Source organism: Topomyia yanbarensis, chromosome 2, assembly GCF_030247195.1.
Source record: "Topomyia yanbarensis strain Yona2022 chromosome 2, ASM3024719v1, whole genome shotgun sequence".
NCBI lineage: Eukaryota > Metazoa > Arthropoda > Insecta > Diptera > Culicidae > Topomyia > Topomyia yanbarensis.
The window spans coordinates 305722459-305739090 of NC_080671.1; the positions used below are offsets into that span (position 1 = coordinate 305722459).

A 16632-nucleotide genomic window follows, 5' to 3' on the forward strand; every position below is an offset into this window, starting at 1 on the left:
TGCTACACCGGTGTAGTGCAAAGAAAGAGATAGACTGATTACACCCAAGTTTGAATGAGTGTAGCACCGACTACACCGGTGTAGTGCACTGTCAAAAACGAAATTGCCATAAATGAAAATTTCTCCCACCTCACCGCGCATTATACCTTTTGCTTTTTTTTTTTTTTTTTCAAATTATACTTTTTGCTTCTTTGCAGGCTTTTTTGTTTTGTTTTTATGACGATGACAGTACACTGGTCTCTGACCACACGTCGACTGAAAAAGGGAGAACTTTCGAATGTCGACAGTCCGATTTTTTGATTGAGCTTGATGTCGACTTCCACAGGGAGGAGGCCAGCTTATGTTGGCTTCACTCATTTTTCAAAGAAACGTCAAAACATTCACCCTCTTGGATATGACGTTTGAAATATACACACTGAAATCTCGAATTTTTCTTCTACCGCCCTCCCCTCAGGCCCAGAAGCGGGCTGTTTGCCACCCAATTCGCCGTGTAAAAGTTTTGTTTTCCTCTCAACTTAATCGTCAAAGCAGCACAATACCAACCCAGCTGGATAAGTCTATAGAGCATTGTATGAAAATGAAAATGTATAACCTCACTTTTCTGACAGTTCGGAGAGCTTGTTTACGTAGACTTAGAAAATTTTTGATTCCACCCAATATAGAGTACTTGACAATCTGTAACTGTATTAGTGTGTTCAACGATTTGTTTTCCTCCACCTGTCATAATTTCTGATAGGTGGAGGAAAACAAAATTTGTTTCGATTTAATCGAAAATAACTTTTCGGTCAGATTATTTGTATTGTAGATTCATACCAGCTGGTACTGCACGTCTCCGAAATAAATTTCAACGTGATACAGAGCATTTAAACACTATCATAAATACTTTTGGCCAGCGATTTCAAATGTTTAAATTGACTGACAGTTTTACATATGACAGCTGGAGGAAAACAAACCCCCAAGTAGTGTAAGTGAAATCATTTGCATAGAACTCTATAAGAAGCTTGGTTCGAAGTCTAACACCATGTAAACAAGCTCGCTGACCTCTCATTTTTTCGAGCATTAATACTCATATGACGTCATCTTGCAATGCTCAATTCAATAGTAATTCTTCAAAAGGGCTAATGAGACTTTTGTAAACAAACTTATCTCGCTCATTATTCCGCTACCGAGTCGAATTTCATGAAAAGTACACATGAATCAACATCTTTATCCTTGGTAGAATCAATTTCAAATGTTTTCTGTGTTGAAATGATAACAAATTAGGAGAAATCAGCTAAACAAAAGTTTGTTTACAAATCTTATTAGCCCTATTCAAATGTTGATATGGAATTAGGCAATCCATGAGACGTTTCGGATCAGCTGATTATTTCTTGTTTACTTATTCTGACGTTACTCCGAGGGGTGCGACGTCCGACAATATCGTTGATTCGATCCAACATCAAACGAATCGGACTAACAAAGTTGTTTGTCGGACGAGTTTTTCTGTTCGCAGGAGTAGACTTGTTGACAGAACCCACCGCTGAATTGTCAAACAAACGTCTAATGGATTGCCTAATAGCGGAATCTTTCAAAGCTCCAGCTCGATCGGAATGACCTTTAGTGTGCTCTTTGGGACCATTCATAAATTACGTAACACAAAAATTGCCCAAAATTGACTCCCCTCCCCCCATATATCAATTTGTCACAAATTTATCTATCCCCCCTCCCCTAGTACGTAACAGATTCTTCGAAATTTCTTTTCTTCAGTAAAAACATGTTACGTAACGGTCTAGCGTACTCCCCTCCCCCATAGTAACAACATGTCACAATTTTCGGACCCCCTCTCCCAAAAAAGCGTTACGTAATTTATGAATGGTCCCTTTGTTTAGTTAGCTGATCAGCTGTTCTTTAGAAAACATGTGAACAGCTGATCAGCCAAGTCAACAAAGAGTGCAACAAATGTCAATCCGGTCGAGTAGGGGCTCAGAAAGTGCCGCTATGTAACCGTGTGCTGTTTTATTTTCGATTGGAATGACATTTTCAACGCTCTTTGTTTCCTCTTGCTGATTTGAAAATCTCGTTCTTGTCGAGCTAGGGCTCGAAAAGTACCGCTACGTAACACTGCTTGATTTACTCAATACACAGCAACAAAGTTACGTTGTTTCTGAACAATACGAACATGACTTTCTAGCTGATAGCTGATACGTCGGATATTCATCAAACAACAGTACCTATTGTGATAAACAGTGATCTCAAACATATTTCTGACGCCTATAGTTTCGTGAATTGCATTGCATTGGATTGGCTGATCTCACAAAAAATCAACAAAGTAAAATGGCCTGGACGAAATATCAAGTGATACTGGCATTAACCTTGGTAATCACAGGGTCAATAAATACTCTCAGTACGAAGTAAGTAGTAATATCATCGTGAAGCCTAATTGTATTCATAATATGTAACTTTGTTCTAGATGGGCAGATTTTATCAAATCCGAAAGTTCAGATGGGCAAGTTCGACCATTCGAACATCCATTTGTTCAAGCTTGGGCAATGTTCCTGGGAGAATTCCTTTGTCTGTTAACTTTCAAAGCATTTTACTATTATCTACGAAGAAAAAATGTGAGTATTTTGCCGCTATTGCATTTTCCCTTTTTCTTGTTTTTCTTGACCCGCATATAACGCTGTATATTTTCTAACTGCATATATGGTTGCATTGTCACCAAAGCTGTAGCTACAGTGCCCATAAAAATGTACTGATAATGTTTCTATGTATTGAATTTATTTTTCAGGACGGTTCAGAAGACCGCGATGAGCTTGTGAAGGGAAACAGAGAATTCAGTCCGTTTATACTGTTTATACCAGCTATGTGCGATATGATTGCAACATCTATTATGTACGTCGGACTAAATCTTACGTATGCGTCGAGTTTCCAAATGCTGCGCGGTAAGTGCTCACTAGAGCATTTTTGCTACATAAATAATTTTGGCGTTCCCACAAAGAAAGGTTAAAGGACTGATTTTCATACCATTCAAAAAAGTTCATCGACAATTACCTATTTTTTAAATGAACGTCTCCCGACGACTTATAAGCGAGGTCTTTTTCGCGGCCTCATATTGCTGGAAACAGTATCGTTCGCAATTACACGCATTATATATATATATATATATATATATATATATATATATATATATATATATATATATATATATATATATATATATATATATATATATATATATATATATATATATATATATATATATATATATATATATATATATATATATATATATATATATATATATATATATATATATATATATATATATATATATATATATATATATATATATATATATATATATATATATATATATATATATATATATATATATATATATATATATATATATATATATATATATATATATATATATATATATATATATATATATATATAGGGTCGAGGCCGTAAGGCTAAAAATCATAAAGCCGAAATTACATTAGGCCGAATTCAAAAGGCTTAAAAATCAAAAGGCGGACTTTCAAAAGGCAAACTTTCTGGAAGGCGGAATTTCAGAAGGCAAACTTTTCAGAAGGCAGAATTTTGAAAGGCAAACCTTTTTAAAGGACGAAACAAAACAAACAAAGCAATGATAATAATGTGCTATTATCCATTACCTGATATTGATTATATTTCGAGTGAATACATTTTATAATTGATTTTGCCTTCTTTTAAATATGAGCAGTTCTTTTTAGTTTCATTTTTGAATTTTTTATGCTTGTTCACTGTTGCAATTATGAATTCTTGGCTATGACTTACGTTTTAGTATAGTATAATGTAAAACTGCGATCCACCAGACGTATGTTTTGTTTTGACCATTATTATTTTGATCGCCAGTGGGCGCAAAGCCGCTGAGGATCCGCCGGGCGAGGTGGCCGCCGACCCGCCATCGGAAGCGGCGGCCCCTCGCTAGCAAACCTGTGATCCACTCGTTTGCCCGGATTACTCAAACATGGGGGCTGTAAATTAGTTTAGGTCCGACGGAGCGACAGCGATGTCGGACAGCACGCGACTTGAAGCCATGTGGCGTAGCCACATTAGGCGTAAATGTTTTTTATTAATTGGTAAAGAACAATAATCTAATTTTGGTTCAAGTACAATATTAGTACTATTAGTAAACAAACTCATTTAAAGTTATTGCTCAAACATTTGAGCTACATGCCAGCTGCTTACAACTGCATAACTGTTCGTATTCCCGGTTTACTCGAACATAGGGATTGATTCCTTCTTTCAAATATGAGCGGTTCTTGCAATCTGTATGCCAAATAACTCTTGCACGCACACTTGTGATCACTTCGGCTACCCAGTTTACTTAAACATAGGGGATGATTCCTTCTTTCGAGCATTCTTTGAATCTCAATTAAAATCGCAATGAATGCACAATTTGACAAAGGATTTGGTGGATTTTTAGAGCATTAATTCTTCTTTTGTATTGGAAAGGTTTCGTACGTAAACGTGCGATCCTCCCGATTTACTCAAACTTGAGGCGATTAATCAATCAGGAACAACACAATGTGAAATAATCGAATAATAAAAAAAAGTTTGCCTTATGAGATTCAGCCTTTTGGGTTTTCGGCTTTTTGAGTTTTCGCCTATTAAGTTTTCGGCCATTTGATTTTTCGACCTTTTTAGCATTAGGCCTTTCGAATTTTCGCCTTTTGAAATTTCGCCTTATGTTTTTCGGCCTTTTGATTTTCAGCCTTTTGATGCTAAATCATATATATATATATATATATATATATATATATATATATATATATATATATATATATATATATATATATATATATATATATATATATATATATATATATATATATATATATATATATATATATATATATATATATATATATATATATATATATATATATATATATATATATATATATATATATATATATATATATATATATATATATATATATATATATATATATATATATATATATATATATATATATATATATATATATATATATATATATATATATATATATATATATATATATATATATATATATATATATATATATATATATATATATATATATATATATATATATATATATATATATATATATATATATATATATATATATATATATATATATATATATATATATATATATATATATATATGTGTGTGTGTGTGTGTGTGTGTGTAAATATGGTAGTATTTCTTTTCATTCCTACAATATTTCGATTCTACGTCTTTGTTTCTAGGTACCATTTACATAATTACATATTTTTTGCAAAAAACTTGTTCCATGAGATTGGATGACAACGGTTGTACGTCATTTCCCGGTATACCATTCCCCGGAATACCACTTCTTTCCCGGAATGTACCATATCCCGGAATATCGTTTCCGGGAATGTACTATTTGCCAGAAAACCATTTCCCGGAATGTATCATTTCCCGGAAAAACCATTTCGCGGAATACGATTTTCCGGAAAATAAAAAAAACTCGTACCTCACCGACCAAACGTATTTTTAGAAGACCTGCTATGCAGCTAATTGTGTTCTCTGGTTCTAGGAGATTTTACCTACTTTAGAACATGTTTTCATTTTTTTTTATCTTGCGTGGTAAAAAACAAGATAGCGACAAGATTGCAAAACTGTCATTCTAAAGATTTAATCTTTTCGATTCCGCGATGAGTGGGGAATAAAAAGCATCTAAATGGATGGGATATCAATGAATTTAATGGGTACCAAAATAGAAACAAATATTTCCAATTTTCCCACCGCAGGTAGTGAAGGGGTGAAAAAATTCCATAAATTTATTACCGTCTAATTCCTGACTAAAAGACCCTGTATTTTGCCTCATATTTGTTCCAAATTTTGCGGATTCAGTTAAAAATGGTATATTTTCAATTATTTTACTATTTTGAATCGATTCCTTCGCGTGGTAATATTCGGTGAAAAGCATAATACACCACTGTAGATTTTTTAAGATTTGGAAATTTTGTTATTGAAATAAAATGATATAACAGAAAATGGAAGGCGAACAGAATACCTAATTGTATATATTATTAATTCTGTTCTATCGTTTTTAGGTAAACTACAAGAGTAGTAAAGGATTTTAGTTAATAAATGATGTATGTATCGATTTTCTTGTCCATTTTCAGCAAATTTAAGACTAAGAGAAACGAAAGCAATGAAATTGAAAGTCGGATAAATATTCTATAAATGATGGGGTGCTGATTTTAATGATATTTTCAGCGTTTCGCGTAAAATTAAAATAGCGAAAAAAAATCCTACGTAAGTCATTTGCTATCGTTCTAAGGAATCGAAAAAAACTTCAGTTTTTGACACTAGGTCAAACATTACAGGAGATAGTGTAAATTCGTAACGATCAATTTAGAACGCCTCGAAATGCGGCCATATTTGAAATTGAAAAAGCAGTGTTTTCCACACCGTTGGCAACATTTTTATGATTACCAATCAGAGTACTCAAAAAATACCCTGAATACGTTGATTGATTTTCACGAAGATTGGGGAAAAGGTACTGAAAAAATAAAAAGATTTCCTAAAATTTAGTCATAAATATTCCTGGAACCTTCGAAATTTTATAGATTGTGAATGTATTTGTCTGAGATGCTGCCTTCTTATAAATATGCATTTTTCTTTGGAATTTTGTGTAGAATGTTACTTTAATCTATATGAAGTTTCTCTAAAAATACTCTTGGACTTTCATTGATTTTTATTCTCACTAATATTTGTTTACCGTAACAGTGCATTGAAAACGCCTTCAGTTATTTTAAATTTCACTTTGTATTAAAAATTTCTATGTGAATTAGCCTTCTTTGGAACAATAACAAATCAATGGAAATAATTTTAGAATTTCATTGATTCAATTACAATAAATACAATGAAATGGGTTTGCCTTCTTTAAAATTTTCGTAGCATATTTTTGAAATACTATTAATTTTAAATTAAATTGCGACCTTCTTTAATATCACCTTCTTTTTAGCATAAGCTATTTTATGGACCTTTGATTGATTGATGATGATTTCGAATAAAATTACATATGCATGAGAATTAGTTTTTCAAATTCATTAATTGATCAGCGAGCAAAGACAAGCTGTGAAGGGAACCAAACAAATATTTGAGTAGCAACATAGTTCTAAATGCAAATGTTCTCAAAGTGCTTCAGATTTCAATAGTATAACAAATTGCCGAGAAAAAGTACTTTCCGGGAAATGGTATTCCGGGAAATGGTACATTCCGGGAAATTGTATTCCGGGAAATGGTACATATTCCGGGAACGATATTCCGGGAAATGGGATATTCCGGGAAATAGTACTGTAATAGTAATGGTTTTCCGGGAAATGGCTTTGCGGGAAACGACATACAATCGATGATAACATATCGCGTAAAGTTTGGAGAGCAAAGCGAAAATGTCGACTGTGATATTTCTAGTTATTGTCATTGCTCTAATTATTTCGGGATAAACTCCTTGTATTGGCTGTGTTTTATTAGCAGATTAAAACTGTATTTATCGTTATGTTTTAGTTCATACATTTCTTCATTTCCTACTCATTAAACTTACAGATTTTAGTTCTCCCCCCTTTGCCTCATGCAGATATTAAACCTTCTAAAACACGCTGTTTTCACTTTTTCTCTGCGCTTCAATAACATCATAATATTGATATTGACAGAACCTCAACATGTTTGCCCGCAATAATAAACATGCCGATTAGCAAAAGAGTCGACGATACTTGTCGTAACAGTCATGTTATTTATCTTTCCTCACCCTGACAAAGACACATCCGTCCATCTAAATATTGTTTAGATGACTAGCCAGGTATTAGTGAGAAAAATGTTCTAGACCAGCGATTCTCAACCTTTTTTGTACCACGGACCCCTTAGAAATCACCCTGTATTGCCGTGGACCCCCACGGACAAACATCGATTTTGTATGCTATGAAAATGTTATTTACAGTTTGTTAGGAAGCAAGATATGAAACTTCAATATGCACTCGGAAAATATATTTTTCTTTGCGGACTCCCAGCAACGACTTCGCGGCCCCCTTGGGGTCCACGGACACCAGGTTGAGAATCACTGTTCTAGAACGTTTAGATCCCCATACGCCGGCTTCAGATACATCACATAAATGACCCCTACACGAGACAAAATTATTTTAAAGAAAAATATTGACACGGCAGTTTCAACACGTCAATCCCTGTTGAATTTAACAGATTCAATATTTTCAAAATTCCTTTACTGCCGATAATCGCCTATTTGTCCTATTTTCTACGGGATTTCCCATCCACATGGGACTGACTTGCGATTATGGATAGTTTACACAATCAATATATTGTTCAATAATTGGTTTATTGGAAATATGTCTGCTCGTGTAGAATCCAATATAGAAGTTGTGACCAGTTGACAATTTTTGCATTTTCAAACATAGGTACATGAACCGTGTGAAGTATGTTCAAAAATAATACTACTGTCCGATAATCTAAAAGATTTATCTAACCAAATCTGTTTCATTTAATCGTGAATTTGTAAAAATATAAATATCGAATAAAGTAGTATTCAATATCTAGCTAACATTTCACCTTTAACTCACTTCGTAGGATCTGTAATCATTTTTGTCGGTGTGCTGAGTGTCGCATTCTTGAACCGTACACTTGTAAGTAGAGAGTGGACCGGCATCCTATTCATAATCCTGGGTCTAGCTGTCGTAGGTGTATCTGATTTTGTTTCAAATGATGGCGATAACAGTACCTACAGCAGAAACAATGTTATAACTGGAGATTTGCTGATCATCTTGGCGCAAATTATCACCGCCGTGCAGATGGTTTATGAAGAACGCTATGTCGCTGGATTAGATATCCCTGCATTGCAAGCTGTTGGATGGGAAGGTAACTTTTTATTTCGTTTTTAGCTGTAAGTAAGCAGACATTTATCATAATTCAATTGTTCACAGGTTTCTTTGGATTCAGTATCCTTGGCATTATGCTGATTCCTATGTACTTCATAAAAATGATTCCTCCGTTCAATAACAATGCTCGTGGGGTTCTGGAAGATTTGCCAGATGCACTAGTGCAAATGAAAAATAACTATCAATTGATCTTGGCAATCATCGGAACCATAGTGTCGATAGCGTTTTTCAACTTTGCAGGCATCAGCGTAACTAAAGAAATCTCTGCAACTACACGTATGGTTCTGGACTCTGTGCGAACCCTGGTGATTTGGGTCATTTCATTGGCGTTGTATTGGCAAAAATTTCATTATCTACAGATATTTGGATTTGCTGGATTGTTATTTGGTATGTGTTTATACAACAACATCTTAATACTACAGACATATGATCGCCTTTACAATGCTTATCTGCGGCGGCGTGAAAATAATGACGGCCAAAATGAAGTTATCATCAACCGGCGTGCGGATGAGCCAGATTGCTAGACTATACAGTAACATAAAATGATCAATGTTAACAAAAGATATTTCCTAAGTAAGCATATATAAGGTTGGCTAATTAAATACATGTATTTGATGAACGTTTGCAAGATGGTTTGCATAATAGCTCCACGCTATCAAAAAAAAGAAAATGTCGTGACTTTCAAAGTTGTATTTTGAATCTCTTGAGATTAAATTGGCCCAATATTTTGATAAGCAATCAAATGAATTATCAGAACAATAAATATTGTTACACACAAACCTGCAGTCTGTGCTAGTAAAACGATATACATATGTGTGGTCGCCTTCCGCAACGGGTAAGGTATGGTTACATGATGCGAGTATGCAACCAGTCTTGATGTTGCGCATGTTTGTGTATCATTTTCTGTTAAAAAAAATCCAATCAAATAATTTTAACAAACGCAATTGGTTCTATATGCTTATTTGAGACATATCCGAAAACTCCCTTGGCTTCAACGATGAGCCGTGATATTCAGACTCTTTAACCTTGGAGTATCCCAAGCCAGGATTTCCAAATATCACAATAGACGGGTGTACCTCATGGCATAATAACCATTTGGCATAATACCTATTGGAGGTTAAGGGACATTTGGCATGATGGGCATTTTGCATAATTCTAATTGGGGAGTGAATTCAAAATTATCATAATCAACTTTTGTCATATATACGATGTTTTATTTCATAATTTGGAATCAATTCAAAAAATTATGTTTCATGTCGTGTGAATCACGCAATCTATTTAGGTAGATCACCACAAAAAACGACCAAAGACTATTTGCACATATTATCATTAATGAGTTAAAAGCGTCGTTTGGATTACGTGGTGTAAATTCAGCAAGTAAAACTTGCGTATTCGATAACTTGAATAAATAGTAAATGTACATAAATAGTAGCAGACTGCAGATATATTATTGTGTTATTTGCAAATAAGGCTGTATTACTCTGCTTTTTATATAATATTTATTTATTATTATGCGAAGAATTATGCCATGTCCATTATGCTATATGGGGTACGCCCTATTTAAATGAATATATAAAAACCTGTCCACCTAGTGGTACAATTGCACCTCTCTCATTAAATTTTATCCAAACTATGATTCATTAGCTGGTTTTGTTCAATAGAATTGTGGAAATGCCTATTACATTCTTATTTCACTTAGCACGTATCCCACGACTACCACGAAACTAGACGCAGACTAACTTTAAACGAAAAAGTACATGGGAGACCGGTGTTTTCAGTATCCATTTTTTACCGCTTTGATGTAGATCGATCTTGCAAAATAGAACATGTGGCTGTTGTCTACATCCCTGAATTTTATCAAAGTATTTGTTGAATTGTCTTTGTTTTTACAGACAAAAATATGTGACGAGGAAAACCCGCCAATTTACCCCGGCCCTGAGGTAAGGTGTGGCGGTATGTATGAATACGCCAGAAAATGGAGATTCGATTACATCAAAAGTTCGTGCTGAATGTCTTTTCAATAAAATTGTATATTAACCGACAATTGCCAATATATTTCAGTCTCAATACCCCGGCATTTTACATTAACGCGTATTCCATATTTATATTTTCGAGATTCTTCAGGCGATTGGACGAAATAAATATCCCCTGCATTGAAGAGATACACTTTGGCCGGGAATCCATCATAGACGTAACATTCTGCAGTGCGTCGCTGATGGATAACATGAATTGGCGAGTTAGTGAGCAGTATACACATAGCGACCACCAGGCTATTGTTACGTTTAAAGTGGGTAAAGGGTAATTATAAGTGCCATAATGAGGTATTAGACGGGAGTGTGTAGCACGCACGTGAACGCACCCCACCCGCGATGGATTGTCGAAATAACGGCAGCACTGGAACTGCCAAAAAAGCAAACCGCATGTTGATAAATTTTCTGGGCCGGTGGAGTGCGGACGGCCCACCGAGGCTCTGCAAAAGGCGGTGAAAGTCTGCTTCAGTTTTTTTGTTCGAGTTTTGTGAATATTGCCGTGATCGCACGAGTCGGTTCTGTCGTTTTGTAGTGCGATTGTACACTCGGTATTCCGGCAAGAAGCAGAAAGTGGCCTGATTTGGCTGATCGCGGCAGCAGTACCGAAGAGTGAAAACGACTGGATGGAGTACAAGGCGGCACTCAAGTATCTTGGCCAATTGTTCGAGCAACTGAACGAGTGCAAACGACTGACCGAGGGTCAAGTAAAAACCCTGTGTGATAATTGGTCGCGGCGTTCTGTGGGTCACACACACTAAAGTGATCGAGAGACTCGCTCGGTGGGACGACATCGAAGGAGCCATTGGGAATTTTTGCTGGTCAGTGCTGCTGTGGAACGGCTCAAGGTACGGGAGGTGAACAATCGCGTGCCCAGGCCGCACACCGGAACCCCTGCACCCAAGGGACGGAGGAGGAAACAACGACGGTAGAGCGGTAAGTCTGCACAGATTCTCGTTCCTCAGGCACTTTGTTCGGTTTTGTTAGTGGGTCAGCGAGCCTTTTCTCTCAAGATTACAAATGGCGCCCAACTAAACGTACCCGAAAGCACATGTTAAGCCCAGTTGGCAATGATTTTATAGTTTACATATAGTTTGAGTTTTGTGAATTTAGTTAATATTTGGCTCTGAAAATCTCTTTTCTTTATTATGGAGATTAATCCTACGCATTTAAGCGAGGAAGAATTAAATTATGAACTGGCATTGCGCAAGATAAAGGGTCCGGCACAATCCACCTGGCGAGACAAATGTTCTCGATTGCAGCAAGCCATGGAGCAAGACATGAGTACGGGTTGCTTTCATACCGACTCCTCTCACGTGATGGAAGACTCCCGAAATATTGTAGCTTGTCAATCCCGAATAAAACTTCTTCTCACACCGATCGACACTGCGATAAAAAAGCATGATATCGGATTTTTAGAAAATGTCAAATCGCGATTGCGTCATTATAGAAACCGTTTAATGCGCGTTAACCCGCCTCCGGTTGAGTTACGACAAGAATATGAAAGCTTGCAATCGCTGATTGCGGCTATTTTAGAGGAAGTATACGTCGCGTTAAACCCGTCAATAGTTAGTCCAGTGAGGGAACGTAGTGAAAACACAACAGTGCATAGTGACAGAGTGGACCAAAGGAGCAACAGTTCCGACCATCGTTCAGAAGTCAGCATTCCCAATGTTTTTCCGGAGAGCACTAGGACAGCACCAGCGACCGGAACAGTTCCCAAAAACTCGTCAACCCAAACGACACGATTCGAGCAACAAGCAGGACCGACGAGAATCCAGAACGGACTACCAATTGCTTCCTCTACAACAGGCAAAGGACGGGGTCGGGGAGTTCCAACAAGATGGAACCTTACAGTACCTAGGTATCAGCAAAACGAGGACGATTCAAACGAGTGGGGACCGAACCCCTACAGTGACATCTCGCATGGACTGCCGCCTCCAGCATATCGTTCCGTAGACTCTTCAAGGGACGGAGGAGGAAGCAACAATTCCACAGAATACAACCGACTGCGGGATGAGTTACTAAATCATCTGCTGAGGCGTGAACGAAACCAACAGGATGGACCGAGAAATCCAAAAGCGATCCACAACTGGCCGTTCAAATTCCTAGGTGAAAAGGACACGACGTCACTCAATACGTTCTTGGACCGCGTGGAATGTTTCGCTCGTTCTGAAGGAGTGGAGGAGGAAATTTTGCTTAGATCCATCAAGCACCTGCTATTGGAAGACGCACTGGATTGGTATGGACGAGCTTTTGCACAGGGATTACTGCTGTCGTGGAGGCATTTCAAAGAAGAGATTCGACGGGAATTCTTACCTGGTAGCTACGCGCAGATTTTACGCATCGAAGCGAATTTCCGGTTCCAAGGATAAAAAAGAATCGTTCGCAAAATTTAATCGTGACATTTCAGCACTTTTCCGCTTCGTTAGTCCACCGATGGCAGAAGATGAAAAATTCTTCATCGTGAAGAAGAATATGAATGCAGAATACGCGGCGATAGTAGCGGCTGCCAGACCACAAACATTATTGGAATTGGCTCAGGTCTGCAACGGATTTGACGAAACAAGGTTATTACTGAACCAGCAGCGACGTGTACCGTTCCTGCACAATACTCTACTGGAGCCAAACTTTGCGACCCCAGTCTCCTCGCAAAGAACATACTCGGGCGGAGTTGCTCCACAGAGGTTCGGTAGAGTACACGCGATAGGGCTACATGAAGCACAAGAAGTCCAATCAGACAGCTATCCAATAGATTCAACATGTGCCGAGCAGGAAGATCAGGAGTGGGCACAACAGCTGGAAAACCTTTGTCAACAGGTGAATGCGCTGAAAGGGCGGTTTGAAAGGAGAGAGCAACGTCGACCCACAAATTCACAAGGATTCCCGTACCATCAGTCGACGCAGGACCGACGCGTAACATCGAACACAGTAAGCAACATACCACAACCGCTGACGCAGAATCAACCGCGGTCACAGCAGCAACCCCAGCAGACTCCCATTCACGTTCAAGAACCACACGATGAATCAAGGCGTCCAACGCTATCATGCTGGAACTGTGATGAAGACGGACATCGATTTATGGACTGTCCGAAGCCCCAAGCAGTGTTGTTTTGTTACCGTTGCGGTCGCAAAGGTTATTCGCTTCGCAGCTGTCCCATCTGTTCGACAGGGCAGGGAAACGCACAGGCGAGGAGTCAATAACAGAGGGATCAGCATCCTCGCAAAACTTCTACAGTCCCTCATTATTTCCAGAACTACGACACATCAACTCGATAATCATAAACATGGATGGAGACAATAGACCTCACGCAAACATTTCGGTACTTGGAAGACAGCTGACGGGTTTGCCAGACAGCGGCGCAAACTGTTCGTTAATCGGAGGAAGTACGGTAAGGATCGTCGAAGATCTAAATCTGAAAAAGGGTTTCCTGCGTGGCGGGATCCAAACGGCCGACGGCACCAAGCACAACATCGCCAAATTCGTCAAGCTTCCAGTCGCCTACAATAATCGGAACGAAACAATACCGATGTTACTCGTTCCCTACCTACCGGATTGTGTCATTCTTGGTATGAACTTCTGGGAAAAGTTTGGAGTAAGAGCCGTGTGCAACAAGGTGGATTTAGCGTTGGAGGAGGAGACAAGTTGCTCTGAACCGATGAGAGAGCTGACCAGAAAACAACAGCGGGAATTAGACGCGGTGGTGGCCACATTCCCAGTAAGCAAAAATGGAGTGATCGGACGCACCGACAAATACACACATCGGATCGATATCGGGGACGCCAAGCCGAGAAAGCAGCGATGCTATCATATGTCCAAATATGTCCTAGACGAAGTGAACAAGGAGATAGATCGGATGTTAGCCCTTGATGTCATCGAAGGAGCGCTGTTTTCCCCTTGGAACAATCCACTGGTAGCAGTGAAGAAAAAGACAGGCCGGTACAGAGTATGTCTGGATGCGCGACACCTGAAGTCGATAATGGTGAACGAAGGACACCCAATTCCGCAAATCGCTTCGATCATCAGCAATCTCGGCGGATGCCGCTATATATCTTCAATCGATCTGAAGGACGCCTTTTGGCAAATGCCACTCGAGAAAACCTCTCGCCCGGCAACAGCCTTCACGGCTCCCGGTCGAGGCCATTTCCAGTTTAAAGTCGTGCCATTCGGTTTGTGCACCGCAAGCCAAGCGCTAGCCCGTTTAATGACACATCTCTTCGCAGATCTGGAGCCGCAGGTGTTTCACTACCTCGATGACATAATCATTTGCTCGCGAAGCTTCGAAGAGCATCTGGCAACACTGCGGAAGGTGGCTGAACGATTACGACTAGCGAACCTCACAATATCCCCGGACAAATCGAAGTTTTGCCGCCAGGAGTTGAAATACTTGGGGTACGTGCTGAATGAAGACGGGTGGAAGGTAGATGACGAGAAGATCAGTTGCATCGTGAATTTTCCGACGCCACAGAACAGAAAAGACGTGCAACGCTTTCTGGGGTTGTGTAATTGGTACAGGAGATTCATCGGGGATTTCGCCAGAACCGCCGTACCATTGACCGAGCTAACGAAGACAAGGAACAAATTTCGATGGACACCAGTTGCGGAGGATGCATTTGTCAAGCTGAAGTCTATGCTAGTGTCAGCGCCAGTCCTTGCGATGCCGGATTATACTAAACCATTCTACATAGCTTGTGATGCCAGTGACGTCGCAATTGGTGCCGTCTTAACCCAGGAAGCGGATGGAGCGGAACATCCGATAGCGTTCTTTTCGCAAAAGCTGTCAACTTGCGAACGGAACTATTCCGTCACGGAACGAGAATGTTTAGCAGTGATACGAGCGATTGAGAAGTTCCGCGGATACGTAGAGGGCGTTAGGTTCACGGTATTTTGCGACCATGCGGCGTTGTCATATCTGAGGTCAATAAAGAATCCGACGGCGCTGATGTGCAGATGGATACTGAGATTGAACGCGTTCGACTTTGAAATAAAATACCGCAAGGGATCGTGTAACGTGGTTCCGGACGCTCTGTCGAGGATCGTGGCATCGATGACTTTCTCCATCAGCACAAGCAACGATGGCTGGTACAACCGGCTAGCAGCAAGCGTGGAGAAGCAACCAGACAAGTTCCCGGACTTCCGAATCATCACCAACGAACTGTTTAAGAACTGCCGATACAAAGACGAGTTGGAACAGGTCGCGCACAAGTGGAAAAAGGTGGTGCCGAAAGATGAACGAGCAGGAGTGATAGGCAAGTTTCACGACTCAGCCACAGGAGCACATCTGGGATTCCAGAAAACGTTACAGAAAATTCAAACGGGCTTCTACTGGCCGAAGATGCGAGAGGATATAGGCCGCCACGTGCGCGGTTGCAAGGTATGCAAAGCTAGCAAAGCTCCGAATCATCGAATGATGCCGGACATGGGGAAGCTGAAACCAGCCAGGATACCGTGGGAACTGATTTCGCTTGACTTCGTCGGCCCATTCACAAGATCGAAGAAGGGAAACACGGTCATCTTGGTAATAGTCGACTGGATAACCAAGTACGTTATTGCGCAACCCATGCGCGCTGCAGATACAGAGGCCATGTGTAACTTTCTGGAAAAGGAAGTATTCCTTCGATTCTTACGGACAACGGGAAGCAGTTTATGTCGTTGGCGTTCCGGTCT

The 16632-nt window shown here is 39.0% G+C and overlaps 1 protein-coding gene across 1 annotated transcript; it reads left to right on the forward strand.

The window, feature by feature from the left end:
- The first annotated feature begins 1937 nt into the window (after positions 1-1937).
- Positions 1938-9881, forward strand: LOC131683484 (solute carrier family 35 member F6). Its single transcript, XM_058965509.1, has 5 exons — positions 1938-2390; positions 2450-2597; positions 2768-2921; positions 8630-8917; positions 8983-9881. The coding sequence occupies exons 1-5, from the start codon at positions 2314-2316 to the stop codon at positions 9459-9461; spliced, it is 1146 nt and encodes a 381-aa protein (XP_058821492.1). The 5' UTR covers positions 1938-2313; the 3' UTR covers positions 9462-9881.
- Positions 9882-16632: the final 6751 nt, after the last annotated feature.

Coding starts and splice junctions, on each gene's coding strand:
- LOC131683484 (XM_058965509.1), top strand. CDS start 2,314: ATGGCCTGGACGAAATATCAAGTGATACTGGCATTAACCTTGGTAATC. Junction 2,391..2,449: donor ATAAATACTCTCAGTACGAA/GTAAGTAGTAAT, acceptor ACTTTGTTCTAG/ATGGGCAGATTTTATCAAAT. Junction 8,918..8,982: donor GCAAGCTGTTGGATGGGAAG/GTAACTTTTTAT, acceptor AATTGTTCACAG/GTTTCTTTGGATTCAGTATC.